Source organism: Penicillium cosmopolitanum (assembly GCF_028827165.1).
Source record: "Penicillium cosmopolitanum strain IBT 29677 chromosome Unknown utg000011l:1.0-3548175.0:1.0-3550911.0, whole genome shotgun sequence".
Taxonomy (NCBI): Eukaryota; Fungi; Ascomycota; class Eurotiomycetes; order Eurotiales; family Aspergillaceae; genus Penicillium; species Penicillium cosmopolitanum.
The window spans coordinates 1,143,293-1,170,726 of record NW_026622681.1 but is presented as its reverse complement, the minus strand read 5'-3'; the positions used below and the strand labels follow the sequence as shown (position 1 = coordinate 1,170,726).

Here is a 27,434-nt window from a genome sequence, read left to right as displayed (position 1 = left end):
TATACATCAATTTTGCATTGTGCATTATTCTCGGACCCAGTTTTTTCCAATCGAAATTGGGTAAAATTGGGTACGGAGTGTCGATAAGTACATATTTTTATGTTTTATGTTTTATGTCCCCACCGACCCACTATTATCGGCACAAGAAAATGCCGACGAAATTGATCCATCCGCATACGCCTCGTTAATCTGAACAATCACCCCATACGTTCCACCCACCGTCATAAACACTCCCAGCAACACTAACAAAATGTGTAGTCCATATATCATTTGTCGCCACAGTCCCCCTCTCAGATACTCCCCATGCCCATACAGCCAGAGCCAACCAGGAAGACTGATAGCCAGGGGCGCAAAACACAGACTGCCCACCAGTGCCAACACATAGTTGAAGATGGGAATGGCACAGGCCAGGACAAATGAAATGGCAGCCATTCCAAGCGTACAGCTCAGCCATGTTCCCCAATGCACCATGGTATTCGATTGGAGGTGTCGCGAGTTACGCAGGATCCGCACAAATAGATACTTCGCCGCAACGTGCACATACAAACAGCCACTGATGATGAGACCCGGCAGTGCGATCCCATAGGCGACGCGTTTGACGGTCTCTCCTGCACTGCCGAGCGAGGGAGATGCGATCCACTTGCCACACCAGGCGTAGATGACTAGACTGAATGTCAGGTATGAAGCAGTGACCAGGCTCATGCTCATATAAACTGCCTTGGGGTAGTCCTTGGGTTTGCGCATTTCAGAGATCACGGGAAGAAATGCTGATGTTGCAGCACTGGACACGAATATCGTCGCCGCGGCGGTGATGCCCACCGTGAAGCTGGGATTGCCAATGGCACGGTATCCTAAATCAAAATCTCCTGTCTGTGGCGCCGCGGCGGGTCGATCTCTTACTGTGACACCAATTCTAGTATAATAGGGTCAGCATATCAATGAGAAATGAGAGAATCCTGAGTGTTTGGTTGGAAAGAAGACATACACGATGATGAAGACGGCGATATAGACACTGGCAAATCCAACCCAGGTCAACCAACCAATGTGGGAGAATTTACGCACACTCGCACACCCAGCAATGATGATCGTCGCAATCAACGAGAACCATACTGTACACATGGAGTGAAGTGACAGCGCATTCAGTGCCGTTGAGACGCCGATAATACCAGACGCAGCGACGATGACATAGCTGATAGTGAACAAAGCTCCAACTACTTCTTTCAAGATCGGACCACCAACGACCTGCGCCATATCGGCAATGGAGTGACAGCCCGGATATTTGTTGCGAAAATTGCCTTGGACGATGGCACAATATGTATTGAGGAGGGTCCAGCCGACGACATTGACAGCACCGGGAAATGCACCGAGCTGGTACATCAGCGATGGGATTGAGAGCACACCAGTGGCGAAAATGACTAGAACGATTACCAGAATGGCCTTGGTCAGCGTACTGCACGATTCGTATTGATTTGGATTTGGATTCGGATTCCAGGGGCCCCTTACTTTTCAAGAAAATCACGCCCGCGCGGATCCAGCTCACAGTGCGGAAATCAACTTGCCCATCGCCTCTTTTGAAGACCTCATAGCGGTCTTCGATCTCGGCCGCCTGTGTATCAGGGGAATGGGAGTCATGAGGAGCCACCTTGATCTCGTCTTGCGAAAACATGTTGAGGATCAAAGCTCAGGGACAGCGTCTAGCTGCGACCTGGGCTCGAATATACAGTAGAAGAGATATGATTCGAAACTCGAAACAGAGAAAATCAAACAGCGCTGGTCTTGAGGGGGGATATATAGTAAATCCACGGTCGAAAAGGCAAGAACTTATCTCACGACCCGGATTCTTCCTGGCGTGACCTGGTTCATTTCCCGTTTGCGATAGGCGGCAGGACTTAGGCTTCGCTGGGGCTTGTCTGGAGAGCACGATAACAATGGCAAGAAATGGAGAAAGTGGGACTTTGCTCCACTGTATGCTTTCCCCGCGAATTCCAGCTGTCTGATAACCACGAGGATGAGATGGGTTGAGTGGATTTCGCCTTGAGAGGCGTGGGCCGCAAGCTTAGGGGTCGTTGGGGTCAAGGCCCGTCGAAGCTCTAAACGGGGCTAGCAGTTGGAGTAAGCCTTCTGGTCCAATCAATGCCAAGGGAAGCTTCTGGGAGAATATACGCGTGATAACGACGAGTGAGTGGCGAATGGAATTAACGTGGCTGGGCAAAATTAAGGTGTGACGAAACCGGCGTGAGTTGGAGAAGGTCAGGAATGTTCAAGTTGGGGTCGGACAGGATGAGTTGGGGTAGTTATAAGGCTTCGCAGTACCATGAACCATCACGTTGGGAAAGTATAGCAGAAGGCATAGGCATGTGACGACTCGTGGATGGATTCTAGGTATTGTAATAATTTGCGGATAGGACAGATATCACTGGTAGCATTCAGTATGATCGGGCATAAACTTGGAAGAGCACATAGAAAAGCATCTATAGCAAGATCTCATGGAGATAGAACAAATGGCAATACATGTCTAGGATTTCTTGTGTAAAAAATGACAACCTACTAGTATCACTACTAGTATAGATAGTTGCTGAGTAGGTACTCGGTAATAAAACCAGGCGACGGAAAAAAATTGCGAGAAATCCAATTTGAATCTATTTACTTCTTCAGAATCTCTCCGACTGGAGCTGGCATAAGTGCCCCTTCAGGAACTGGGTTCTTCTTCTTGAAGTCATCGCATAGCTGCTCCATCGTGACGAACTCCACCCCGTCGTGTTTCTTGAAGTGTTCGATCAGACTTTTTCATATTAGCTTTGAACAAGCGCAGCAGAAGATAAGGCAGACGTACCGTTCATGCATCAACAGCACATGTGGTCGCCCAGACACATCCGGATGAATGGTAATGGGAAAGATGAACTCGTCGTACTCGCGGTAGAAATAGTCGAAATGGTCCCGCCAGATATCCTCCACATCTCGCGGGTTGACGAACCCGTGACTGTTTGGCGCTTTCTTGATGAACATCATAGGCGGCAGGTCATCAATGTACCAGTTCGAGGGAATCTCAACTAATCCCGTCTGCGGTCCATGCTCCAGAGGCTTCATCCAAGTCTCCGCCTTCTTGCTATAGTCGATGTTCGTCCAACTGTCGCCAGTGCGCAGATAGTATGCCTGGCAGTCCTCATGACTCATGCTGTGATCGTACTCGATACCATAGTCCAGAAGTAGCTGAGCACCTTCTTGACTCGTCTCCCACCTGATTGAAGACTTCATTAGCGTCGCTTATCATGAATATTTCTAGGCCGACGGTAACCTACCAAGGTGCCACACTACCCCGCGGCGGTTTACCCGCAAACTCGGTGAGCATACGATAGGTCTTATCCAAAACATCACGTTGTTGTTCAATGCTCATATCAGTCGGGTTCTCGTGCGAGTATCCATGGAGTCCGATTTCGTGACCAGCATCGCGGACCGCCGCCATGTCTTCGGGGAAAGTTTCCAACGAGTGACCGGGAATAAACCATGTCGTCTTGATATCGTACTTGTCGAATAACTTGAGGAGACGCCGAGTTCCAACTGTTCCCGCCCAGAGGCCTAGCAAAATCAAGGTCAGAATCAGAGTACACAGCCGGTGTCGGCTCAAAACTCACCCCGGCTAATGTCGTTCGTCGAGTCCTCGCCGCCATACGAGCCGAGCCACCCGGAGACAGCGTCGACGTCGACGCCATATGTGATGAGAACGCGTTTAGGGCCCATTGTGTCTGATTAATTGGTAATGGGAGGGTTGGGAATGGGAGTGAGTGTCGCGCGGGGCTTTTGTACGTGTCTAGTGTCTTCTTCAAATTGTGTTACGAAAGTTGAACGCTTTTTGAATGCGGGGAAGACCAAACCCCTCTTGCCTTCTCGGAGCGTTGGGGCCGTCGGAGTCGCCAATATCATCGATCGACGTCCGATACGAACCGACTTTTTTTGTCGAGAAAATGTGTAATCTTATCCTTGCTATCAACACTTAAACACATGCTATCCTAATTTCCCATCTCTCTTACCTCGCTCCGAGATATATGGAGGTCTGTGGTGGATCCAGGGAGTTGGGGTCGAGTTGGGGTCAAATAAATGGTCTATTTTTCACGACATTGATGGGCTCGTCGGCAAAGAAGGGTCTCCAAATGGATGGATCTTGAGTCGGGGGAATTGCCGATGAGTTTCGAGAAATTATGGCATGATGCACTGTCATAAAATCTTCAACTCCCCAGCGACGCGATAGTTAGAGTAGTCGCGTACCTTTGCCACATTTCAGCATGTCGGTCCTTTTCACAAGCATCTCCGAGTGAGTGGGAAACCCAACGTTGGTGACGTGATTTCCATGGCATATTTACTGACCACGCGAATCCAGGGGTAATCCTGTTAAGCCCGGCGATGCTGAAGCCCTGATTCAGCCTCTGGGTCTGACCATCGATCCCAAAGAGTCGAGCGATTTCCAGACCCTTCTCGCGGCGGTCCACGATTGCGCAGAGGATGTGGCTGCACTACCCGACTATCAGCCAGTGTCTGACACGGCGAAATATCCGCGTGAAAATGTCCGTCGGTGTGGAGAAGAAGAGCAGGTCTTTGGACAGGCATGGTCGCATAAGTTCCTCATCAGGGGAAATCCGCAAGGCGGCGTCATGGCGGGTAAATCCGTGAGCTTGAAGGATGTAATTGCTGTGGCCGGAGTGCCACAACTTCTTGGAAGCGATATCACACCGGCATGGACGCCTTCAACCGACGCAACAGTGGTGACGCGGCTCCTCGACGCGGGTGCGGACATTCATGGAACCTCTACTTGCGAGAATTATTGCCATTCCACGTCCTCATATACGAGTGCCCAGGGTACAGTTGAGAATCCCCATGCAACGGGATACTCAGCGGGAGGGAGCACTTCTGGCGGTGCAGCTTTAGTTTCTGCGGGCTTGGTTGATGTTACGATTGGAGGGGATCAGGGTGGAAGCATTCGCGTCCCTGCAGCCCTGTGTGGATGTAAGTCATCATCAAATCATCATTAACAAACCTAACTAACTCCATTCCAGGTGTTGGACTGAAGCCTACTCATGGCCGAGTTCCTTATACTGGCATATCTAGCGGAGATGCCTTAGTTGACCATGCCGGTCCGCTCGCCCGCACTACCCGCGAAGTTGCGGCATGTTTAGATGCAATTAGTGGCTATGATGGTATCGACGATCGCTCACTGGCAAGCCCGAAGCCAGGATCTACTAAATTTGCAGCCGCGATTGAAGAGACCCCTGGAAGACTTGATGGTCAAAGAATTGGAATTTTAAAAGAAGGCTTCGAACATAGCGCTGTGGATTCCAACGTCAGAGAATCAGTCTCAATCGCCGCCAGGAAATTCGAAGACCTTGGCGCCATCGTTGAGGAAGTATCGCTTCCAGACCACTTACATGGTCCGGCACTATGGACTATTCTATCAAGGATAGCTGGAGCACAGACACTTCTGGGTCATAATACTGGGCGACGGGGCCTATGCATGACAGAAGCGGAGCAAAGCAGGCTCCCTTGGACTGATGAAGGCTTCCAGCGAGCCTTCCCATCAACGAAGAACGTCATTATCAACGGCTTATACCTGATGTCACGCTTCCCAAATATTTATGGAAAGACAGTGAACATTGGACGGCAAGTAAGCGACAAGTACCAAGCGCTTTTTGAAAAATATGATGCTTTGGTGATGCCCACGACTCCTGTTGTGGCACCGAAGAATGGAAAACGGGGTCTTCCATTGGAGTCACTCAAGCCCAGCATGGGATTGACGATTAATACTGCCGTATTCAATGTTACGGGCCATCCTGCCATGTCCATTCCTGTCGGGTTCGCGCCAGCTAAGGACAATGAGCAGGTTATGTTGCCTGTTGGTATGCAGATTGTTGGCGGGTTGTGGCAAGAAGAGAAAATATTGCAAGTTGGACATGCATGGGAGACCAATTTTGATTGGAAGAAGGTGCAGCATTCGACAGTTAAGAACCAGCGACCTTTGAAGCGAGTATGTAGATAGCAGATGAATCCATGGATAGACATATTATGAATTGATTTCGACCTCGGGAAACTTAAAACTTGAATGAACCGTAGTCTTTTACTAACCTTAGCCCTCTTTAGATAGACTACCTAGGTACTAGTAAGATCCGTGGATGTATTTTCATTTCAAGTTGAAAATAAGTGCATTTCATAATAGCTACTGGTTAGTGCTCTCGGCACTTATAAAGTAGTAACTACTAGTTGGTACAAATCGTACGGGTGTTATTCCAACGTCACTTTGAAAGTTCTTCCAATAATATTTACACTGTTATATATCCGCCATCCACTACCATCGCATGACCTTGAACGAATGAAGCCTGCGTTGAACAAAGAAATAGGGCTGCATCGGCCACTTCTTGCGGCATCCCCATCCTTTTCATGGGAGCAGTTTCTACGGCTGGAGTGATGGCTTCACGCACTTCCTTATTCTCCATCACTAGAGGCGTCTCGATGACTCCGGGACATACGCAGTTCACACGGATCCCATCTTTGGAGTAATCGATTGCATCAGCACGCGTCAGACCAATGATGGCTGATTTTGATGCACAATATGCCGCTAATTCGGAGAATTTAAAAGTAAGATATATATCTCAACAGGGGAACAAAACAATGGACTAAAACTCACGGGCATTTGGACGGCTGACGATCCCCAGCTGACTGGCAATATTTACGACGGCACCTCGTTGGGGAGGGCGACGGGAATCATGACTTGGGAGTGCCTCCTGGGCGAGCATCTGCTTCAGCTGAGCCCGGGAAGATAGCCAGCAACCACGATAATTGATATTATTGACGCGGTCGAATTCCTCAATGCTAGTTTCATCTGACCGCCTGGGCAGACCCAGCACACCTGCACAGTTGACAGCATAGTCGACACGGCCGAACTTTTGTACGACTTGATCGATGAACGACTGTGCAAAGAGATCCTCGGCGACACTGCCCGCGTGGGCGAGGAGCTGTACCTTGGGATAAGTGGAGGCGACTGCGTGTCGGGTCTGCTCTAGGGTGGATGGATTGACATCTGTGATGGCGATTCTTTCACATCCTGCAGCGGCAAAAGCCCTGGCAACTGCAGCACCGATTCCTATATTTGAGTAGTATGATGTGAGTGGAACTGTGGATCAGGTATTGTCTCCGTATACGGAGCAGAACTAGAGGTATGACATACCGGTTCCACCGGCACCTGTGACGACGGCGACGCCAGGGAAGATTGACTTGAGCAGGGACATTCTATCAGCTGGTCAATGGAAGAAGAACAATGAGAAGACAGCAGGAAGTGGAAGCTATTCCTATAGCTGTAGCTACGAGTATCCATGGGACAGAGAGAAGGGGAGAGAGAGATAAGAGTGGGCCTCCCGTTGGAGTCACCGCTTGGGGGCGACTCCTCACTTCGGCCGCCCTCCACTTTCTCCTCTTCTCCAAGTGACTCCGAGCCATGCCATCCCCAGTCCAGTCAGGCCGCGCAAAGGCACGGATATGTGTCCATTGCGGTAGAGCTTTTCGTCGCACCGAACATTTGGAGCGCCATGTCCGAACTCGTAAGTGGCCTGGCGTGTTGGGGTAATACTACCGTGGAGGTGGCTGACCATCATCTTCAGACACTAAGGAGAAACCGTTCATCTGCTTCTGTGGGGCGGCTTTTACTAGGCGTGATCTATTGAAGAGACACAATCGCATCTCACATCAGGATGGATTCACCTCGCCAGACTCCCAGTCCGGTCTCCAATCCTCGGCCTCGGCCTCGGCCTCAGCAGTCCCTGTCCCAGTCGCAGTCCAACCCCCACCGGCTCCTGCAGCCATCCCGCCGCCGCAATATGATGCATCAGCCCGACCTGCATCGATACCGCAGCAACAGCAGCAACAGCAGCAGCCACCGCCGCCTCAATGGACAGGGCCGCCGCCACCTCAGCCTTCATACTTACCCCAGAGCCAGCCCCCCCATAATGCCCGTAGGCCCAACTCCCAATGCGAATCCCAACCCGGAGGGACATCCTGGAATGCATGATCCTGCCATGCTGCAGGCCGCTCAGCTGCTCCTCCCGGGCGACTATCAAGCATCTTGTGAGTACAGAGTGCTAGGAGCCCAATGTGTATCTCTTTACTAAATAACTGCTGCCTAGCGTTGCCCTATCTGCCCGAGGATCTCAACCATTTCCAAGAATTTACCCATTTTCTGGACTCCATTGGTCTCCCGGCCGAATGGCTGCCCTTTGAAGCAGATCCCTCTCAGATGCAAGACATTGGCATTGAGGATGTCCAGAAACCAATACCCCCCCTCTCAGGAACAGCCAAAGCGACCGAGAAGTATTCGCGATGGCTCGAGAGGAGATTCCCCTTTTCGATCATGGCTACCCTCGGTACCCCGTGGGGATCAAAGCCTAGGTACTCTCTCTGATAGCGGTAAGTCTTGCTCTATATTGAATGTTATTGTGACAAGAACCGTGTCTCATGGAATCTTTAGAGCCACCGCAAGCCACCGGCAAAGTCTCTCGATTCAATATTTCAGAGGATCAACGCTTCCGACTCGCTGCATCTCTCGAGGACTTTCGAAACGTCATACCAGATTTCACCCTTCCTTCTCGACACACTCTAACTCGCTACCTCACGTCCTACTTTGAGGGATTCCATCCCCACATTCCGTTCATTCATATACCAACTTTTCGCTTTAGCGAGTGCTCTGCCGAATTAGTTCTCGCGATGATGACTATCGGTGCCCAGTATCGCTTTGAACATCGCAATGCAGAGAAAATATTTCATGTTTCCAAGGCAGTCCTTTACGAACGCATGAACAGAGAATCCCAGTCGGGCTACCCGATGGCATCCCAATATGGAGATCAGAATCAATCAGGGGCAGCGGGGGCACCCCCGCTTCACGGAAGATGGAGGTGGTTCGTTGTTTACTCGTCCTCATGAGTTATGCTACATGGGAGCGTGCAGGGCTTGTCCAGGAGGCATTCCAGATTCAAGGTCAGCTGGTTCAGCATCTTCGTGACGTTGGCTTGACGGAGCCATATTCTGATGCGCGTGGTCAACCACTGGACTGGTATGAGTGGGCAGACCAAGAGTCCATTCGACGGACTAAGCTTATCGCTTTCTGCTTCATTCATATTCACAGTCTGGCATACAATGTCTATCCATCGCTACGCAGCAGCGAAATCCACATGCGACTTCCCTGCTCGACGATCGAATGGATAGCGAACAATGCAGTCGAATGGGAAGCTGCCCAGCAAGCCCGTGGTCCTCAACAGTTGTTCTTCCAAGATGCGTTGACGCTTTTGCTTCAAAAGTCGCGCTCGGCAGTACCATTGGAGCCTATCCCCGCTCCGTTGGGCAATTACATGCTGCTCCATGGCCTGCTTCAGCGAATTCACATTGTCAGCGAACTTTCCTTGCCGAACGGGCTTCATTCGACCGGCCTGCCGACCGAAGAACTAAACAAGATTGAGTAAGGCTGCCATTCTCACTGGAATAATTTACAGCAAATATACTGACAATCCACTCAGGCGAGCCCTCCGCTCCTGGACTAGTGTCTGGCAACAAGCTCCAGAGTCAAGCCTCGACCCACACAATGATAATGGACCTATCCCCTTTACTTCAAGTTCGCTCCTAGGACTTGCTTATGTACGCCTATCTCTTAATCTCGGTCCGTACCGCCGCCTCGAAACGCGCGACCCAGCTACCATTGCCGATGCCCTGTATCGCTCTCCAAAGCCGGAGCGAAGCTACCGTCTCATCCCGGCCCTTATATATGCTGCACACGCCCTCAGCATTCCAGTGCGCCTGGGAATTGATCATATTGCACGCAGTCAGGCCTTTTTCTGGAGTGTGCGCCATTCTCTCGCAAGCTTGGAATGCGCGGTCCTGCTGAGCAAGTGGCTTTTCACCCTTGCAGAGGCGGGGCCAGACCAGGCGCTGAGTGGTAAGTTCTTGGGATGGTCTTTAATTACAGATGCCCATATACTGACTACCATGACCAGAAAACGAAAGCCGGATTCTTCGCTGGACCCAATGTATTGTTGAAGAGGCCTATTCATCTATTGACCTCGAGGACGAATCCGAAGCGCCGCTGAACCTCGAGCCGCCGGCATTGGGCATGGCGGTTCTAAAGCTGTGGTCCAGGTTGTTCAAACGAAATACCCAATGGCCGTTTATTAATTGTCTGGGGAATAGTTTGGAGCAATATATGATTATGATTTAGCGTTTCTATTCCCCTTGCCTTCTTGTTGAAATACTTACACATACTACTAGTGCTTGGAAAGACTTGGACATACATTTGATGATATAATCTACGAAATTATTGGCAATATGTGATCTCCCTATTGTTGTAAATTGAAAATATGAATGCTGTTTCCAGAAATAGAGGTTTCCTTCTCCTCCTTCTCCTTCTCCTGCTTTCGGGATATGGAGGTGCTAGATACTTAATCTCGATGGAAGCATTCCTTCACGGTAAAGACGGCAGGTTTTAAATCCAAATGTCAGGCGCACCCAGCCGAACTCTCATATTCTGCGACGCAAGTATCCCGACTAATCCAGATCGATCAGATCAGTGGGGGGCTCAAACTCGATCAAATCAGCAGGGGGCAGTGCTGCGGGCTTGTTGATAGGCGAATCCTCGGATTTGGAAGGATTAACGAGACCTTTGCTAGCAGCATTGCTAGCTGGTTCTTGGTTCGGCCTTCTCGAGGCTAGAGAAATGTACGTTTCAGTGGCTCGCTTGAGCCCCTCCTGAACATCCTGAGAGCCCACACTTTGAAATACACCCATGTTTGCTCTGTCAATGTTACCGGCGCGGGCGTTGTTGACGAATTGGCCCCATGAACTCACTCCTTCCATGGCGATGACCTGCCTTCGGGCTCTTTGTGCAGCCTCGGAAGCTCCATTGGGCCCGGGCTTTCCAGCCCTATGATCAACCCGGGGATTTTCCATGATAGACATTGTGCTGAATTTGTCGTTCATGCAGTCGCATGAGTGATGATGAGATTTTCCACAGATTTCTGTGCAAGGCAACTCGCAGCACTTTTGCACATGGGTGCATGATTGCTGACAAGTAGTCCATTCCAGTGAATGGTCGAAGCTAGTTACCCACGTCAGATAACTCAAACTCATGTGAAAGATAACATTTTGTTATAGATGCCCAACTTACCCGTGGCATAAAAGCGTGCATTTGTGCCCACAGCCGAGTTCCTCTCCGCAAGCTTCCCTGCAGCCCCCTTTGATCGTTTTCCAATCTCCGGGCACTAAATACCGAGTCAAAAGTTAACAAACAAGACCGAAAGGAAATATTTCTTGATACTGACCCCGAATCAAGGTTTCATTTTTGTGCTTCTTGCAGGTCAGGGGAAGGATGCCGCTAATACGTGGATCGCCATTTGGAGATCTAAGAATCGAAATGATGCTGTTCCAAAGAGGACTGAATTGCTCCAGTGTCTCAGAATTCCCGAACATGTAAAGGCCTCTTTTTGCCCGAGAGATTGCAACGCACACTCGATTGTCGGCGGCGAGAAACCCGATTCCATTACTCTTGTTGCTCCGAACGAGCGAGAGTAGAATAATTTCGTTTTCCTCTCCTTGATAAGAGTCGACCGTGACAACTTTGGGTGTATGATTAACGAGGTACTTATTTGTCCTCATATGCTTGAGAATCAACTTCCTCTGGCCGTTGTAAAACGTCAGAACGGTCATGTCGAATATCGAAATTCCATTAAGCACCAAATAGACATAGAACTCCACAACCATGATGGCTTCCCATTCGTTGAGCTTAGAAGTGAGACTGTCTCCGCTTTCAGGCCACTCATGCGTGAAGAAGAACGACCGAAGATCACCCATTCCCGGGATGGGGGTAGTTTTGAGCACAGAGGGATGATCATACAGACTGCCATAGATAGGCATCAGAAGCTCTCTAATATCGGGGACCATTCTTCGTTGTTCCCGAAGCTGCACGTAAGCTATATCGTTTCGGACCAAGCGTTCGAACATGGAAGTTTCTAGGAAGAAGGGCTCCCCGGCAAGATCCATCAACGTACACTTCGCTTTTAGTTGCATATGGTCACCCACAAGAATCAGCTGCTGGATAGATTCAAAGCATGAAACAGTGGTTGGAGCTTCTAGGACTTCGGCGGCTTCTTCGATTAGTACAGTTCGAGGTTTCAAGCTTGATACAAGCCCACGATACTTGCTCAGCCCAGTCGTTGTCATGGCTACTAGCTTGGCTTTCCGCAGGATCTCGAAGTCTCGCTCCCACCTACCGACCTTAAGTCTGTCACTGTAGAAGTTGTATGACTTCGCAACAGTACGCAATTTAGCATTCACCAGATCCAGAAGCTCATCCCGCAGCAGATTGTACACAGGCCCTCGTGCTTTCACGGGAATCTTCATCAGATCACTCATCGAGAGATAATGTCGGATCTCTTGTTTTGAGTACGATGAGTCTTCAACTCCCCGATGTGTGGTCCTGAATTGAAGAGATCTACCATTGAGAGTCTCGTATTCATCCTCGTTTGGTCCCTGTTCTGCTTCGAGCTCTTTGAGCTGCTCGTACTCTATGTCGATATCATCTTCAGTGAACACAATTTCTTCGATCCAGTGATTGAGATTTAGCTCTTTCACCTGATCATCGAGCCACGCTGCAATATGATTTGTATCATTTCCCGCGGGTGCAGATGATCCCCACCGTTCGAGGTCCATGAGTGAATCGCATTGACTTTGTGTTAACAGGCCATAGTCGGCAAATGTGGATGCCTTGATTGGGCCATGAATACCCTCTTGGTCGAACGGCGTGAGAAGCTCTGCTACTTGTGCGGAAAGCCTTTGAAGATCATTTCTTGCTGGGCTGAAAAGTCCACCGGTTATGGTAGGCATTGGTAGAGACTTCTTCATCTCGTAGAGCATTCGCTTCCGAATATCGGGATCTATGCTTCTTGACCCCAATCGGATAAAATTATCCTCAAATTGAGCGATGATGCTGAGAATTTGATCCAGTGCATGATTTGTATGTGTCGCAATGATGATGGGAGGATCGTTTGGGGTCATCTGCGACAAAAGGAGCTTCAAGAAGATGATTGACACAAATGTCTTGCCAGTACCTGGGGGGGCCCTGTATGATAGAGATATTTCTTGACAGCATATGCTCTAGAGCTTGCCACTGATGAGGATTGAGTCCTGCCATCGGAGTGGCAGGAAAATCCTTGAGGATGTTGAAACTCGTATTACCATCGGTGGTAGGCGGAGAGAGAGCTTGGAAGTTTATCACTGGCTTGTCCAAGACATATTGAGGTGCACCAATGTCGGTTTTCAAGGCGCATATATGTTGCTTGAGTGGGAATCTAGTGGGAATCGGATCAAGTTAGATCTATTCATTGAAGATGTGCCGGGGGCGAAGGCTCACTGTTCTTGTGACAGCTTCTGTAAGGCTTTCATAGTATGTCGGTGAGCCTCGTAATACCCCGATCGTGCTTGTACCATAATCCATTCTTGCTGGGGGTCGAACTTGATATCCTCTGGATGAGCAAAATAAATATCTACCTCTGGCGGGGTTTTTTCAAGGTTGTCGACCGGTCTCGCCGCAACAACACCCACAATGCACTTTGTTGAAAAAAGAGTCTTTCACCGGGGATAAAGCGACGATGTTCCCGGTAATAAGGCGACTGGAGTATTTCCAATGTATTCTTTTGCCGGCGCGACGTGTGGAGAATTGAACGCGGAAAGCAATTCCCGAGGTTGTTAGTGTCACTTGCACAATGAAAACCTGTTCAAGGTCGGTCAGCCAAATGACAATTATAAACACTTAGAAAAATCCAGATATGACCTTCTCGTAGATTGCAATGTTACCGTTGTCGCCCATGCGCGGATAGGTTCGAACGTAAAGCACTGCATCTCGGAGATTAGCGACGGCATCTTCGCGGATCAAGTTGTAGTGAGCGTTGAGATAAAGCTCCGTCGAAGGCCAGGGACCAAATATATGATTTGGAAGCAACAGAATATCACTCGAACCGTCATTCAATCCTAGAATCTCTTCCGTAGTAGGAAGCTCGGACTTTTTGCGCCAGTCCTCCGTTTGTCCACGCGGAAGGGGAACCCCGTCTGGCAGGTTGGGGGGTGCGAAATAGTTTCGAATTGCCGGATTCGCAGGAAAACCAGGGGACTTGGATTGACTGGAAGTTGCATTGGGATGGCCATCGGGATGGACAAATTTCCCACGACCACGACCACGTGGAGCCATTCTTGGTTGGAGATTGGACCGGGGGGTCTAAAGATATTGAGAGATCGATTGGGATATGGAAAGCCGTTGAAAGAGTAAGGCGAGTGTGAGGTGAAGCGGGGGAATGATGAAAGAAGAGAGAAGAGAGGATGCGTGGAGGAGAGATGGAAGAGGAGGAAGCAGAAGAGGAGGCAGAAGTAGAAGGAGAAGGAGAAGTGACAGAGGGAAGGCACGATGGTAGATGGTAAATGGTAAAGACCGGTCGTGGCTGCCTTCGGAAGATGTTTGTCTGCCCGAAAGAAACTTGGGAAACCCCGGACTTATCAGATCTGACATCCTTCCATTTTATACCTAGCACAAACATGAATTTCATGCTATTTCATGCATTTGATGCCACGAGCCCACGATCTTGAGTCCCAGATCTACAACGGAGCCATGTGATTGGCCCGGTGGGGCCCCAACCCCAGCAGAGAAAGAAGGGGAGACCGAGACCGCCTTGCGCGGTCTGATCCGCATTCATTTATTCACTGTCATCACGTTGAAGGACCTTCGTCTGGGTCGACTGATGCTACTTGGCCTTTAGAACTGCATCATATACAGTGACTTTCGCTTCAACTATACTAAATCTCGCCATCACCAAGCCCTTATTGCTGCACCGCGGTGGGACCAGGGTTCCATCTGCGCCGAAGCTCTCCGCACCAGACTGCAGCTAGACTGCCTGCCCCCCCAATTGGCAATTGAAAAGGACGGGGCCGCATATTGAATCGTGACATTTGCTTGGGATTGGCGACCAGCCTCGAAGCTTCATGGCGTCACTCGAGGAGGATGAGGACCGTGATCTAGCGGGTCAGTTGCTACCACTCGCTCCCCGCTCCCGCGCTTTGCGCCTGTGCCTGACATGGTCTTTTTAGGTTCTCAAGATGGAAGCTCCGACAATGAGATTGACGATACAATGCGCGACGTTGACGATAATGATGGGGACAACAACGACGACAATGACAACGACAACGACAATGAACAGTATGCCGACGCGGACGCTGATCAAGACCAGGACCAGGACCAGGATCAGGATCAGGATCAGGATCAAGATCAAGATCCGGACAGCCCCTCAAACGCAAGTCAAACCTCGGAAGGCGCCGGAGTATCCTCGCAACAGAACCCTGATACAACGAATATGACATCGCCGGGGAACGGAGACACTTCGATGCTGGAATCCTTTTCTATTCACCATCCTAGCGTTCGCCCCGAATGCTTGACGGCCAGGACCTATGATATCGCTCCTACCACCGCTGCTCCTCACAGCACATCAATAAATGCGATCACGGCGACGGCAGATATGCGTTGGGTGTTTACAGGTGGATCGGATGGCTTTGTTCGCAAATTCAACTGGGCCGAATCTATCAACAGCAAGCTCATGTTGACAGTGGCGCAACGACATCCATTTGTCGATAGTGTTGTTAAGGCGGGTGTCCTTATGACATACTGGGAGAACATGGATGGTAATAGTTTATCGCCGGTCTATTCTCTAGCCGCACAGAGCGAGGGCCTCTGGCTACTTTCCGGTCTAGAATCTGGTGCGATTCGGTTGCAGACATTGCGGCACGACGAGGGAAAAGAAGTCATCCAATTGCGACAGCATACATCGGCAGTCTCTTCGTTAAATTTGACGTCCGATGAACAATCTTTGCTTTCTGGTAGCTGGGACAAGCGTGTTTTTGATTGGGATCTCAATACCGGCCAGGCACGACGTGCATTCGGTGGAAGTGCAGGTCAGATCTCTACGGTACAAATCCGGCCAGATTCCAGCTTGCCAATTCCATCAGATACTATCGACCCGTCGCTACCCAACGGTACATACTCGTCGAATTACCAGGCTAGTGGCCTAGACAAATTCAATGGCATGGACACCGCCCAAGATACTGGATCCCAGGGGGCCGAGAACCCGCAGGCGGGCTCACCAACTGACTCGCTATTCGGTGGTGCGGATTCTCTCTTTGGAGATGCAGATGGCGGAGCAGCAGACGGAGGAGAGCCATCTGGGGGTGTATTTGGGGTAGACGAAGATGATGAATTTGGTCGTGCGATGGCTAATGGCGTCCTTGCTGATGCTGATGCCCCCGGTGACATCGATGCTGAAATGCCCGAGCCCGAACCCGTACTCCAAGCAGAATCCGTTCCCGCGAATGATTCTGAAAGCAAACCCGAGGTACCCAAAACAGAGATCACCGCAGAACCGGCAATGCCAGCTGTGAATGGGCTGCCCAAGGCCGAAGAAATGAAAATCTCCATAGACCAGGTTTTCCCTCAACCCATGCAATCTGAGCAGACAATAGGAGCAGACACAACTTTTCTTGCGGCATCAATTGATGGCACCATCCGGATATGGGATCGACGTCAACCCGATCCTGTTGCTCGAATCAGCCCCCGTAATGCCCCCCCTTGGTGCATGAATGCATGCTGGTCTCCTGATGGAAACTACATATATGCCGGGCGGCGCAATGGCACTGTTGAGGAATTTCAGTCTACACAAGGGCCTTCGAGAGGCTGAACGCACGTTCAAGTTTCCGCAAGGCAGTGGTCCAGTGACTGCTCTCAAGGCTATGCCAAATGGCCGCCATCTTGTCTGGTCAGTTTTTTTTTCTTGTACTCACTCCTCGTCATCTACTAACACCTCCTAGTGCTTCCCATGATATCCTCCGGCTCTATGATCTGCAGCATGAGCAATCTTCCCGGCATTCCACCGTGCCGTTCCTCATCATTCCCGGCCATCGAACAGGCACCATTTCACAGCTGTTTGTTGATAATGCATGTCGTTTTATGATCTCTACCAGTGGAAACCGTGGCTGGGAAGGCAATACCACAGAGGTACTCCTGGGATACGAGATTGGAGTACCCCAGTAGTTGAGTACCCCAGTAGTTTCCCAAGTGGACGAGGTGGTATTTACGCGGGATTTCGACGATATATTTGACTTATCTACGAAGTGTATGATTTGGGATGATCTGTCACGGACTATCTTCTCATAGCTGATAGTCCTTTGCTAAATATTAAGAAAAGAATACCATCGAACTACGCTAGAACTGAATGAATGAATAATATAATGAATTCATGCATTTCAATATCGTATTGATCATAGATGATATCTCGAGTTTCAACCAAATAAACGCCATGGCCATGTGACCCAATCCTTCGGAATGTACAATCGCTCACATCAGACCGAATTGAAAAGAAATCCAAAGATAATCTCATCTCATCTCATCATGATAATAGTCGTCATCAAAATCTAGCCCAGGGCAAACCTCGCTTTGTTGTGATCGCCATGGGCCAAAAAGGGGATTTCCTGCCCACTTAACATGACCGTCGCGGTCATTCTCAAAATATACATAGGCGGGCTGTTGAACCGGCTCACCATTAGCTGATTCCGGTTTCACGCCCCAAGGTCCAGCCACAAGGCCCCCGAATCCAGGAAGATGTATGTTAGGAATATGTGTCCGCGTTTCAATACTCCCACCGCCCAAGTTGTTGACTGTTATCAGGTAGACCGGGGGAAGGTTGGCATCGCGGTTCGCGCGAAGAGGCATGGGAATCCATGCTTCGTTGTTGAAGGACTCCGGCCTATTCTTATCATGCCGGCCAGGCAATGTCCGTGAAAATAACACCTCATCAAGCATTTCTGTATCGAGAATCATGCCAGGCGTCTGAACGTAAAGAACGCTGTCATACTGCATGAATTGTATTTGACCCAGACGTAAGACCTTCGTGTTGGTTGCGGAGTATCCCGCAGAGGTAGCAGCAGTCATATCGATTGGTAGTAGCCAAATCCCATATTTGATACTGGCTGCACGGAGAATCGAAAGGGCCGCTGATGCAGACTTGCCCAACTGTTTCGCTGACATGCGGTCCCATTCCTGCGGATACATAAACAGACGATCCTGAACGCTGGTACCATTTGTCGCGAGCTGTTTAAAGAAAAGCACTGCGGAACAAATGTCTGATGGATCAGGCTCGGATAATAGCTGAAGATAGGCGAAATTGCCCCGCGATCCTGGATGGCGATCTCGACTAGCTCGTGGGATGTCTTGATCGTCGCCTGAACCTAGATCTGAATCCGATGAATCCCGCTTCTGGAATGTTGATCCCGGATAACTGTGTCTTGACTCAGAAGCTGGATCAGATGGAGGGCGAATGGCATGCTGAATGTTTTTTACTGATTGTTGCTGCAGCACGTATCCGGATAGAAATAGTAGTAATGTGAAGATACACACTACTCCCATCGACAGGATGGTGGATACCGTGGACGAACTGAGGAGAACCATGGTGAAAAGAGGTCCTACATGGATGAAGAAAGAGAGATTGACAGGATTGGAATGTCAACCATGCATGGCTTGCCTTCCACTTGTCGATGTCTCAGAGTCAGCCCTAGAGTCGCGCATGACATCAGTATTGTTTACGGGGTTCAGGGTCGGGTTGGCCGCGCGACTATCGATAAGGAAAGGCTTGGCGGTGAGCGTGAACGTGAGCGGTAGAAATTGGCAGTATACTTGATCGAATTTCCAGCTCCGTTGAACTATCCACTCCCCACTCCAACCTTCCGGCCATTGCAGTCATGACCTCTCATCGCGCTGACGCCAGCTCGTTTCTCGACAATCGCGGATACAGTGGTCCGTTGGTGCGAGGTGTCAACCCGATCACCCTTTTCGAGAAAGCTGTGCGCGACCGCATCACGGATTCTTATTATTGGAAAGAACAGTGCTTCGGATTGAACGCTGCTACGCTGTGCGATCGTGCAGTTGAGCTGTCATCTATTGGTGGTACATACGGTGTCTCCGAAAAGCCCACGCCTTTCCTTTGCCTCGCCTTCAAGCTTCTGCAGCTCAACCCCGATCGCAATGTCATCCTCGAATACCTAAATTTCTCCGACCCCGGCAGTGACGACGAAGGCGAAGACAATGGCGTGGTCAAGGATCGTGGTGACTTCAAGTATCTCCGTGCTCTGGCAGCCTTTTACGTTCGAATCACATTCGACGCTGCAGAGGTTTACAAGACCTTGGAACCGCTTCTACTTGACTACCGGAAAATCAAGCGCAGGATACGAGACACGTTTGCCTTAACATATATGGATCAATTCGTCGACGATCTTCTCACTAAGGACCGTGTCTGCGGTACCAGCTTATGGAAGCTACCTCCGCGACAGCAGTTAGAGGACCTGGATATGTTGGATGAGCGAGTCAGCCCTCTCGAGGGAGAATTGGAGGAACTTGATCGGGATAGCGAGGATGGAAAAAGCGACGAGGGGCATGAAAACAGTGACAGAGAATCTTCTGGAAAGGGAAACGAGGAAGACGACTGAACATCGACCTTCTATTCTTGTCTTTTCACATAAACCCTAGGTGGATACTCCCTGGGCCTCACAGAGACACTTGCTCGACACCTGCATCCAGTGCAAGCCTAGCTGGTATTCTGATAAACTCAGAATCACGAATGCATCCATCATCTGTCTAGGGCTAAATAGGGGTATGCCAATAGTGGCAGGCGATCCTGACGGAGAAGTGAAGCACCCCAACTCTAAGCGGCTGGCCCACGACGAAGCTCAAGCAAGTATTGATTATTGCATCACCGGCTTCGCATCCACCATACTCCCCCGTCACGTCCAAAATTGCATCAAAGGGCTACCTGGGTATGGCCGTCAGTTAACGACTCGCTATAAGCATGAAAATTGTCATATCTGAGTATTCAGACTTGTTATCGAATTGAAAATACATCTCTATCATATCAAAATCCTTGCTGTCGATGCCACTTCTCTTTCCAGCCTTCGTACCACGGACTATCATCCAGCGTGGCCACCTCCCAATCCTTGGGTGTAAGACCTTTCTCCTCCTGCTCCCTTGCCCACTCTTCCAACTTAGGTAAAATAACATGCTGGACATGCCATACACCCTTATACTCCATGAGGTTCCTCTTTCCCTCTGTCACGACCTTTGCTACCAGTGCCGGGACGCCAGGCTCATCGCGGAATTCTGTAATAGGACTGAACACTGCCTTGAAGTTGAAAACCACAGACGCAGAGAGTGGAAGACGACGAAGTGTCTGCCAGTCTACCCGCAGGTTGCAATCGTCGATTGTCAAATTTGGGTCTTGAGTTTTCCGAAGCTCCTCGTGTGGATCGCCTGGGGGCATGTACAGTGGCTCCCCGACTTCGAGGCCCCAGGAGCCTCGTTGAATCGGCTTTTCTGTCGGCATTTTGGTGAAGAAACTAAGAAAATTCAGTCAGATCATCCCTCGTTCAGCCTCAGAATCGGAAGAAGGAAACTTACCGGTCCATTGAAAATTGCATCTTTTCCTTATAGTCTGGGATCGGCGCATGAATTTGGTGCAACTGACGGCCGATTTTGGAGGCAACATTCCAACCAAGTGCCGAACAGATTATAGCCGCACGCAGAAAATAAAATCCCGTCTCGTCATCCCTCAACATGAGTGCAAAGTCCTCCGGGACATTGTCAAGAAGAATTTCAAGTGGTGGCTTGGCCCGGATATCTTGCTCAGTGTCGAGGATGCGATTCTTCAATATCCGCTTGTCCACTAGTGTGAAATACTGCGGGTATCTGGTACATATGTATTGCAGGACCATTTCCATGAGCTCTTTGCATGCAAGTTCGGAGCCAGGGAGGGCATCTAGAACTGCCTTTCCATTTTTGGCAAAAAGCTCTTTACGTTGAGTAATGCGGCTCTTGTACGTGCTCTCAAGCTCGATCCACCAATCCGTTTCCAGCTTTGTCAACGCTATCAATTAAATTTATACAGTTAATTCCGTTCATTGTTCATGGTTGACAAGGATGTCGAAAACATACACATTGTTTGATGATACGACCATCGGAAAGGGCGATATGGGCGGGGCAATGCCTTTTCGAGTTGATGTTCAGGGTAGGGCTGGGGGAGTGGAACGCCACTGAGTGTTGCATAGTCTGGAAAATCTCCTAAGGCTTTCACGTCATCGACAGAAAAGCCTGTCGGTGTGTATAAGTTTCCTGGGCTTGTCCTAAAGTCGGCTGTCATGGGCAAGAGATTCTGGCGCATTTCGGGTTCATCAACTTCTTTCCAACGTATAACAGCCCCTTTCTGCTGGAGAAGCGCTTCTCTACGCGACGGCGGAAGGGCATGGTTATAGCTTGTTGGTGATGTGGTGCTATTGGGTTGCTTTCGGTCTGGAGATATGGATCGTGGAGGAGTTCTGGCTGTGGAATCTTTGCGGCCGCGTAGGGATATTCTGCTCAAGAGGGATTTGTTGGATAAACGACTGAGAATGAAGTAGACTGCGCTGGCAGCGATCAACACGAGCCCAACCCGCGAGGTGCTATCTAGGCTTTTGAGAAAATCCATGGCGAGTTACTTATTGCGCTTTGGGGCTGGTAGGGCAAGCTATATATCTTGATGATGTTCAAGTCTGGCATGGGCAGAAAAGTAGCCAAATAATGACGAATGGTTTGAGGGCCGTGGTATGTTAAGGAGAATTTTATACAAATATCATATCTCGAATGCAGGAAAAAGGTCAATAAATACTAACACTGTGCGCCCGGGCGACTTTAACGATGATAGCCTCTCCCATGCCCATGTTAGTTTGTGTAACACTACATCAGGCTCGGATCATGAAAGCGGGGAAGCTACAATCCAAAGATGATGACGGTATACGCAAGGAATACCGTTTCAGGTAGACCGTAGTGGCTTGACGACCATTTCCGTGTTTGGAGAGAAAATGCAGACCCGAGCCTCAGATTGGCCTGGGCAGAAAATAATGTTTGAAATAGGATCATTTACTTCCATTTGGCGATGGTTCTCTTATCGAAGAATTCTTTGCAGGCCATAGTTAGCTCTTAGCTTATACTCTTCTCAGTAGGGCGAGATATGAGTTTGGCCCACACTCCTGCGCAGTCCCACTTGGGGACCCCCTGCTTTCATGGGGTGCAACAATTACTCCATAACATGATTAGGGCAGTTGAATGAGGTTGATATTGCACCTCCACCGATAAGAGTAAAGATAAGAGACACTGGACTGCATATACAAAATAGGAAGACTAGCTTTGGTATACCCGAAATGGCAAAAAGTTCCAGCCGCTGACCGAAGGTAAACTTGAATTATGAACCCGGATAATCATTTCTGCCATGACCAATGGCTCAAATACAAAAAAGCCTTCATTAAGCATTGCAAGCTTTAAGAAAATACACCGAATAGAGGCGGGCGGAGAAAATTGATGGAAAAAAGGCTTTACTCCGTTAGTTGAGATTAAAGTTGGTACTTGATTATATCATAGTAGATTTTCTCCTTAGGGCTGACTTGTCGGCTAAAAGCTAGACATCACTTTCACATAATAATATAAACATCTGAGTCTGATCTAAAAGCATCCACACAAACTTTCCAAGTATTTCAGCTACTCTCAGATATAAGAGCGTCCTTGAGAAACCCGTTCTTTGATAAGGTTGGTCTTAGTGTTTTATGTATGAGTCCTTCGTACCATGACCATTGTAATGGATTAAGTAAATGATGGGCACAGCCTTCTAACGTTGAAAACAAGAGCTGAAGATTAAGAGCTGAAGATTAAGAGCTGAAGAGCAATTTCACATATTCCGGTGAACCTTTTGATTATATGCTTTTGAGAAACAATCGATGTCTTTCTTGCCTTGATAATACCAGTAGTAGATGCAAAGTTTTATTTCCGGGACGGCAACTTTCTATTAAAATAACTTAGATGTGCTAAGCCGAAAAACTGCACCTAATTGCCAGAATCGATACCATTATATCCACCGAGTTCAAACATCTCCGAGTCGCAAACAAAATCACGCACTTTTCTCAAAGCTTCCATTTCCGCCCCCAAGTGCTTGACTAAGCGCAACGTGAAACTGCAAACATTCAGAGACTGCCCAGACTGCCCAGCTTTTTTGGTCTTGGTCGTCATCATTGCGGGGCGGGCGCTCGCTCGCTCCACTCCCTACGAGCTGTTGGAGTTCAGAATGGAGATACATCTCGATTGTCCCAACAGAGGCTATCTTCCGGGCGCCCTCGTTCGAGGAGAGGTTGAAGTGGACCAGGGCACCGACGGAGAGCAGGGAACTCTCAGTATTGTTTTCTCGGGGCGATCGATGATTGAGCTGAAATCATGGAGTGTCGGGCCAGGGGACTACAGTAGAAACACCCAATTCCTCATGATATCACGGATAACACTCTATGAAGGGGTTTCATGCTACACCGATATGCCAGCTGGAGGATATCCATTTCTATTTACTTTTTCTTCCAAGACGCAGAATGCCCTGGGACAGTCAATTTGGCCAGAGTCGGCAAAATATGGAAGCCCTAAGAGCTGGGGTCGTCATGCTGCTTTGGAATCACTTCCACCGTCACTCTCATTTACTGGTGGCTCAATCCTGTCTGCTACCATAGAATATCGCCTGGATGTCAAATGGGTTTCGGGAACGCGACAGGAGAGGAGATCATGTGTTCTACCTTTCGACACATACCGGTCTGAACCTTCACCTCATATCACTTCTGTCACTACTACAGACAGTTTCTCCTTTCGGAATACACCTCTGCCATACGGAGAAGATAACAGCTGCCCCTTGACGGTCAGTGATAGATTTCACTTGGCATTGAGGTCCGAGGGCACTGGTACAAAAGTTAAATTCAATATTAAAACAACCATTGGAACAACTGTTGTCCAAGGCGAAGTTCCTTCTGTGGAATTGTGTCTATACCATTTGAATCAGAAAGCAAAGCTCGAAGACATACCAGTGGTCCGACTACAAGTTTTTACTGTCCACTTGGAAAGAATCACGGCGGCTCGGACTCCTCGTCGCGCAGCTTCACATACAAATACAGTCCATTTCAGTTTTCAGTACGAAATCTCTGGACTTGGTTCTAGCAGAAAAGAACCAGTGTGGATATCAGTGATGCTCTGGGCTTGGAAACCGAGGATATTTCCTACGACCTTTACACATTCAATTTTCGTCGAACACTTAAAATGAGATTATATTTCACTGTTGAATGTATGGGAAGGCGGTTCGAATTCCAGAAACAAACAGATTTAATTATGCACTCTCCTTTCTATGAGCAAACTCCGCCATGTTTTACAGAGACTTAATACAGAAACTCATTCCAAGTCCAATTATATCTCTGATTGTCCGAGACAAACTTAAAAATTAATAGGATTGTTGAGAGTTAACAAGAACTGCTACTGATACTAACTATCATCCAACTATATGCCAGCCTGGTTCATAATTGAATAGTTTAGAGTTCGACCTGTTCCGCAGTGATCTCCTTCTCTCTCTTCAGATCTTCAAGGTTCTCTACACCAGCCAAGCCTAGTGTCTCGTTGATTCTCTGCATGCGAAGACGATCGGCCTCAGCAATACTGTCCATGCCTTTACCAAAGAAGATGTCCAGCTCTTCGAGAGTCTTATCCTTGGTTTCCGGTGCAAATTTCCAGATAAATAGGCCACCCAATCCACTGAAGACAGCAAAGAAAATGTAAGTACCATATTTCATAGTGCCCAACATGTCCTTAGTCGTCAATCCAATGACAAAGTTGAACATCCAGTTGGTGGATGCAACGATGGCTACACCACGGGAACGCTGGCTATTAGGGAAAATTTCCTGCGCCAAAACCCAAGCAACGGGACCTAGAGAATGATGAAAACTGATTAGTGACGATTCCCAAAGGTTAGAATCAATATTCAACGTACCCAAGAGTAAGCGAAGTTCACGGCGAAGAGCCAAATAAAGGCGATTGCTACCCATCCCTGTGGTTTTGCAAGCCCTTCGTTCAGGTTCCATTTATCTTCATACAGACCCTCGACAATAGCAACGACAATGTGACACAAGAACATGCCGGCGGCACCAACAATCAAAAATGTCTTGCGGCCAAACTTATCCAACCACAGCACAGAGGGCAAGGTGAAGATGATCTGCAAAATACCAGTCACACCAGTAGCCAGAAGGGTTGTCTTGGTGGAAGAAAAGCCAAAACTGCCGAAGATCTGGGGTGCGTAATACAAGACTGCATTGATACCAGTAAATTGTTGGAAAACCATGGTACAGCAACCGACCATGAGGCGCTTGATCATATTGGGGGCAAACAATGCCTTCCAGGGAGCAAGTGCCCCACCGGAGCCAACGGCTTCACGTTCAGTCTCCTCGTCGAACATAACAGCAGCCTTAATTTCGAGGAATTCGGCTCTAACAACTGGGTCGGCGGCGGGTAACCGGCGGAGCTTTGAAAGAGAAGAAAGAGCTTCTTCATCTCGGTGCTTCATCATGAGCCAGCGAGGGGAGAATGGGAAAAAGAACATTCCAAAGAACAGGATCCAGGCAGGGACAATTTGCAATGCCAGTGGTAGTCGCCAGGAGATGGTCTTTTGACCTAGGCAAGTGTGACCATGGTTTTGGGCCGTATTGTAGGTACCGTCGGCGAGGTAGGGGTTGGCGATTCCTTCGGGGTTGCAGGCAACACCGCCGACATACTGCATTCCATAGTCCAACCAGAAAGCAATGGTAGTTCCGATAGTGATTGAAAGTTGCTGCAGAGAGACGAGAGATCCACGCAATTCGGGTGGGGCAATCTCGGCCTGGTATAGAGGAATAACCATGCTGAACATACCAATACCGACACCACCGATGATACGGCCAGCAAAAAAGTATGCTGGAGTCTGGGCACCAGCCTGTAGACCAGTTCCCAATGTGAAGATAACGACGGCCACCATCATAGCGTACTTTCGGGAGATTCGATCGGCGAGAACACCATTAATCAGAGCACCAGCCCATGCACCCAGCTCTAAGGCCGCTACCAACCAACCCTGAATTGTAGAGTTCTCAAAGTAGGGGAAGTGGTTTTTGAAGTTCTCCATCACAAGAATGGGACCCATCACACCTTGATCGTATCCGTACATAGTGCAGCCCAGAGAGGCAAAAAGACAGGTAGCGAAGACATAGGGGTTCTTCAGCATACCGACAAGGCCATGAGGCTTCTCCGCATTGTTACGGCCAACCACCGACTGACTGACCGCCATCTTTTGAGAGAGACAGAGAGACAAGATAAATTAAGTTGGTATGGAATAGTATGTCATCAAAACGAGCAGAAAGGGAATCTCTGGGGTGGGAGTTCAGCAATGTTATATACCCATCTCCCTTTCTCAGTGACTTTTGACCTCTTTGATCAAGTGCTCCAGGCTAAAGTTACCCACGGACTAGCTCCTCATCACTGAGCCAATAGTACGAGTCAGTCAATTTGCGACGAGGGTTCTGAATCATGAAATCCTGTCTGCTAGTCCCAAAAGATAGCATGCTAACGATACTATGGGTTAGGCTCGGGGGAATACACAAGTCGGAAGGCCTATATCCCCAGCATAGAGCAAAATCTACATGATCTATGGGACTAGAAGACGCCACCAAGCTTTGGTGGTCGTAGAGAAGCAATGCTGGCTAACCCTGGGCGCTTGCTGGGCGCCCCTATACCGAGCCATGTAGCCAGTAAGCCTCGTTTCCGCACGCCACAACCAAAGTATTTGATTTGATTAGCCATGTGCCCGAGAACTACCAGGATCATTCCGCAATCGCTTAGGCCCTCATGCTCGGGATTCTGTAGTGCTGACGGGCATGCGGGCGTATGGACATGGTGCGGAGATTTGAATCAATGCACCAGTAATCCTTCAGTTTGATTTTTGGTTGATGCGAACTGAACATTGCTAAAATCTAAGGACAAGAACAATGAAGTCAGGAACATTGCCGAGCCGGGGTGCCAGTATTAAAATGAAGGAAAATTTCTAGACGCTCGAGGTGGATCCCAAAGGTTGGAAAGCTAGGATCGTATTTCGGAAACGGACTTTGTTTTCTTTTCACTCTAGCTTGGTGAGGGGTGAAGACTCAAGAGTCGTTCAATTCATCTGCCATTTTCTGTCGGATTCGGGAGTCTATGCTAGATGGAGAATAGTGCCGGATATAGTAGTGTTCTGGAACGTACATCCACCCGTCATGAGGCGGACTAGCCCCAGGAGACTCCATGAATGAGGAGAACACGGCTTATTGTTTTATGCGCTTGCCGTTTTTATTTTGTGTGACTGTGGTACCCCGGGTGAATATCGGCACTGGCAGTCGGTAACACCCGTCTATTCGGCCCCCGAAGTGCGGAGGACGCGCGGCTAGTCCCTTTCCATCCA

The 27,434-nt window shown here is 49.1% G+C and overlaps 12 protein-coding genes across 12 annotated transcripts; 5 read left to right on the top strand and 7 right to left on the bottom strand.

Moving 5' to 3' along the window:
• Positions 1-111: 111 nt before the first annotated feature.
• Positions 112-1,666, bottom strand: N7509_011926 (putative neutral amino acid permease; the record flags this gene model as incomplete). Its single annotated transcript, XM_056636563.1, has 3 exons — positions 112-913; positions 986-1,415; positions 1,504-1,666. 3 exons carry the CDS (start codon positions 1,664-1,666, stop codon positions 112-114), a joined length of 1,395 nt encoding a protein of 464 aa, XP_056482593.1.
• Positions 1,667-2,643: 977 nt separating this feature from the next.
• Positions 2,644-3,738, bottom strand: N7509_011925 (polysaccharide deacetylase family protein; the record flags this gene model as incomplete). The annotated part of the gene is made up of 4 exons (XM_056636562.1): positions 2,644-2,782; positions 2,834-3,238; positions 3,300-3,576; positions 3,633-3,738. 4 exons carry the CDS (start codon positions 3,736-3,738, stop codon positions 2,644-2,646), a joined length of 927 nt encoding a protein of 308 aa, XP_056482592.1.
• Positions 3,739-4,280: 542 nt separating this feature from the next.
• N7509_011924 (putative amidase) lies at positions 4,281-6,013 on the top strand (the record flags this gene model as incomplete). Its single annotated transcript, XM_056636561.1, has 3 exons — positions 4,281-4,309; positions 4,376-4,998; positions 5,049-6,013. Coding segments are annotated over 3 exons (1,617 nt in total), but the record flags the coding sequence as incomplete, so codon positions are not given.
• A 292-nt stretch (positions 6,014-6,305) lies between these two features.
• Positions 6,306-7,271, bottom strand: N7509_011923 (SDR family NAD(P)-dependent oxidoreductase; the record flags this gene model as incomplete). The annotated part of the gene is made up of 3 exons (XM_056636560.1): positions 6,306-6,601; positions 6,671-7,126; positions 7,211-7,271. 3 exons carry the CDS (start codon positions 7,269-7,271, stop codon positions 6,306-6,308), a joined length of 813 nt encoding a protein of 270 aa, XP_056482590.1.
• A 459-nt stretch (positions 7,272-7,730) lies between these two features.
• Positions 7,731-10,240, top strand: N7509_011922 (uncharacterized protein; the record flags this gene model as incomplete). Its single annotated transcript, XM_056636559.1, has 6 exons — positions 7,731-8,103; positions 8,163-8,399; positions 8,504-8,930; positions 8,957-9,487; positions 9,546-9,961; positions 10,020-10,240. The coding sequence occupies 6 exons, from the start codon at positions 7,731-7,733 to the stop codon at positions 10,238-10,240; spliced, it is 2,205 nt and encodes a 734-aa protein (XP_056482589.1).
• A 326-nt stretch (positions 10,241-10,566) lies between these two features.
• Positions 10,567-14,260, bottom strand: N7509_011921 (uncharacterized protein; the record flags this gene model as incomplete). The annotated part of the gene is made up of 7 exons (XM_056636558.1): positions 10,567-11,116; positions 11,186-11,279; positions 11,340-13,135; positions 13,185-13,364; positions 13,427-13,538; positions 13,594-13,786; positions 13,847-14,260. 7 exons carry the CDS (start codon positions 14,258-14,260, stop codon positions 10,567-10,569), a joined length of 3,339 nt encoding a protein of 1,112 aa, XP_056482588.1.
• Positions 14,261-15,045: 785 nt separating this feature from the next.
• N7509_011920 (WD40 repeat domain-containing protein) lies at positions 15,046-17,140 on the top strand (the record flags this gene model as incomplete). The annotated part of the gene is made up of 4 exons (XM_056636557.1): positions 15,046-15,085; positions 15,151-16,745; positions 16,801-16,865; positions 16,918-17,140. The coding sequence occupies 4 exons, from the start codon at positions 15,046-15,048 to the stop codon at positions 17,138-17,140; spliced, it is 1,923 nt and encodes a 640-aa protein (XP_056482587.1).
• Positions 17,141-17,482: 342 nt separating this feature from the next.
• Positions 17,483-18,553, bottom strand: N7509_011919 (uncharacterized protein; the record flags this gene model as incomplete). The annotated part of the gene is made up of 1 exon (XM_056636556.1): positions 17,483-18,553. The coding sequence occupies one exon, from the start codon at positions 18,551-18,553 to the stop codon at positions 17,483-17,485; it is 1,071 nt and encodes a 356-aa protein (XP_056482586.1).
• Positions 18,554-18,843: 290 nt separating this feature from the next.
• Positions 18,844-19,587, top strand: N7509_011918 (PRP38 family protein; the record flags this gene model as incomplete). The annotated part of the gene is made up of 1 exon (XM_056636555.1): positions 18,844-19,587. One exon carries the CDS (start codon positions 18,844-18,846, stop codon positions 19,585-19,587), a length of 744 nt encoding a protein of 247 aa, XP_056482585.1.
• A 422-nt stretch (positions 19,588-20,009) lies between these two features.
• Positions 20,010-21,614, bottom strand: N7509_011917 (heme-dependent oxidative N-demethylase family protein; the record flags this gene model as incomplete). The annotated part of the gene is made up of 3 exons (XM_056636554.1): positions 20,010-20,490; positions 20,552-21,017; positions 21,086-21,614. 3 exons carry the CDS (start codon positions 21,612-21,614, stop codon positions 20,010-20,012), a joined length of 1,476 nt encoding a protein of 491 aa, XP_056482584.1.
• Positions 21,615-23,240: 1,626 nt separating this feature from the next.
• Positions 23,241-24,248, top strand: N7509_011916 (uncharacterized protein; the record flags this gene model as incomplete). Its single annotated transcript, XM_056636553.1, has 1 exon — positions 23,241-24,248. One exon carries the CDS (start codon positions 23,241-23,243, stop codon positions 24,246-24,248), a length of 1,008 nt encoding a protein of 335 aa, XP_056482583.1.
• A 262-nt stretch (positions 24,249-24,510) lies between these two features.
• On the bottom strand, positions 24,511-26,288 carry N7509_011915 (sugar porter family MFS transporter; the record flags this gene model as incomplete). The annotated part of the gene is made up of 2 exons (XM_056636552.1): positions 24,511-24,902; positions 24,962-26,288. The coding sequence occupies 2 exons, from the start codon at positions 26,286-26,288 to the stop codon at positions 24,511-24,513; spliced, it is 1,719 nt and encodes a 572-aa protein (XP_056482582.1).
• Between the last annotated feature and the right edge of the window lie 1,146 nt (positions 26,289-27,434).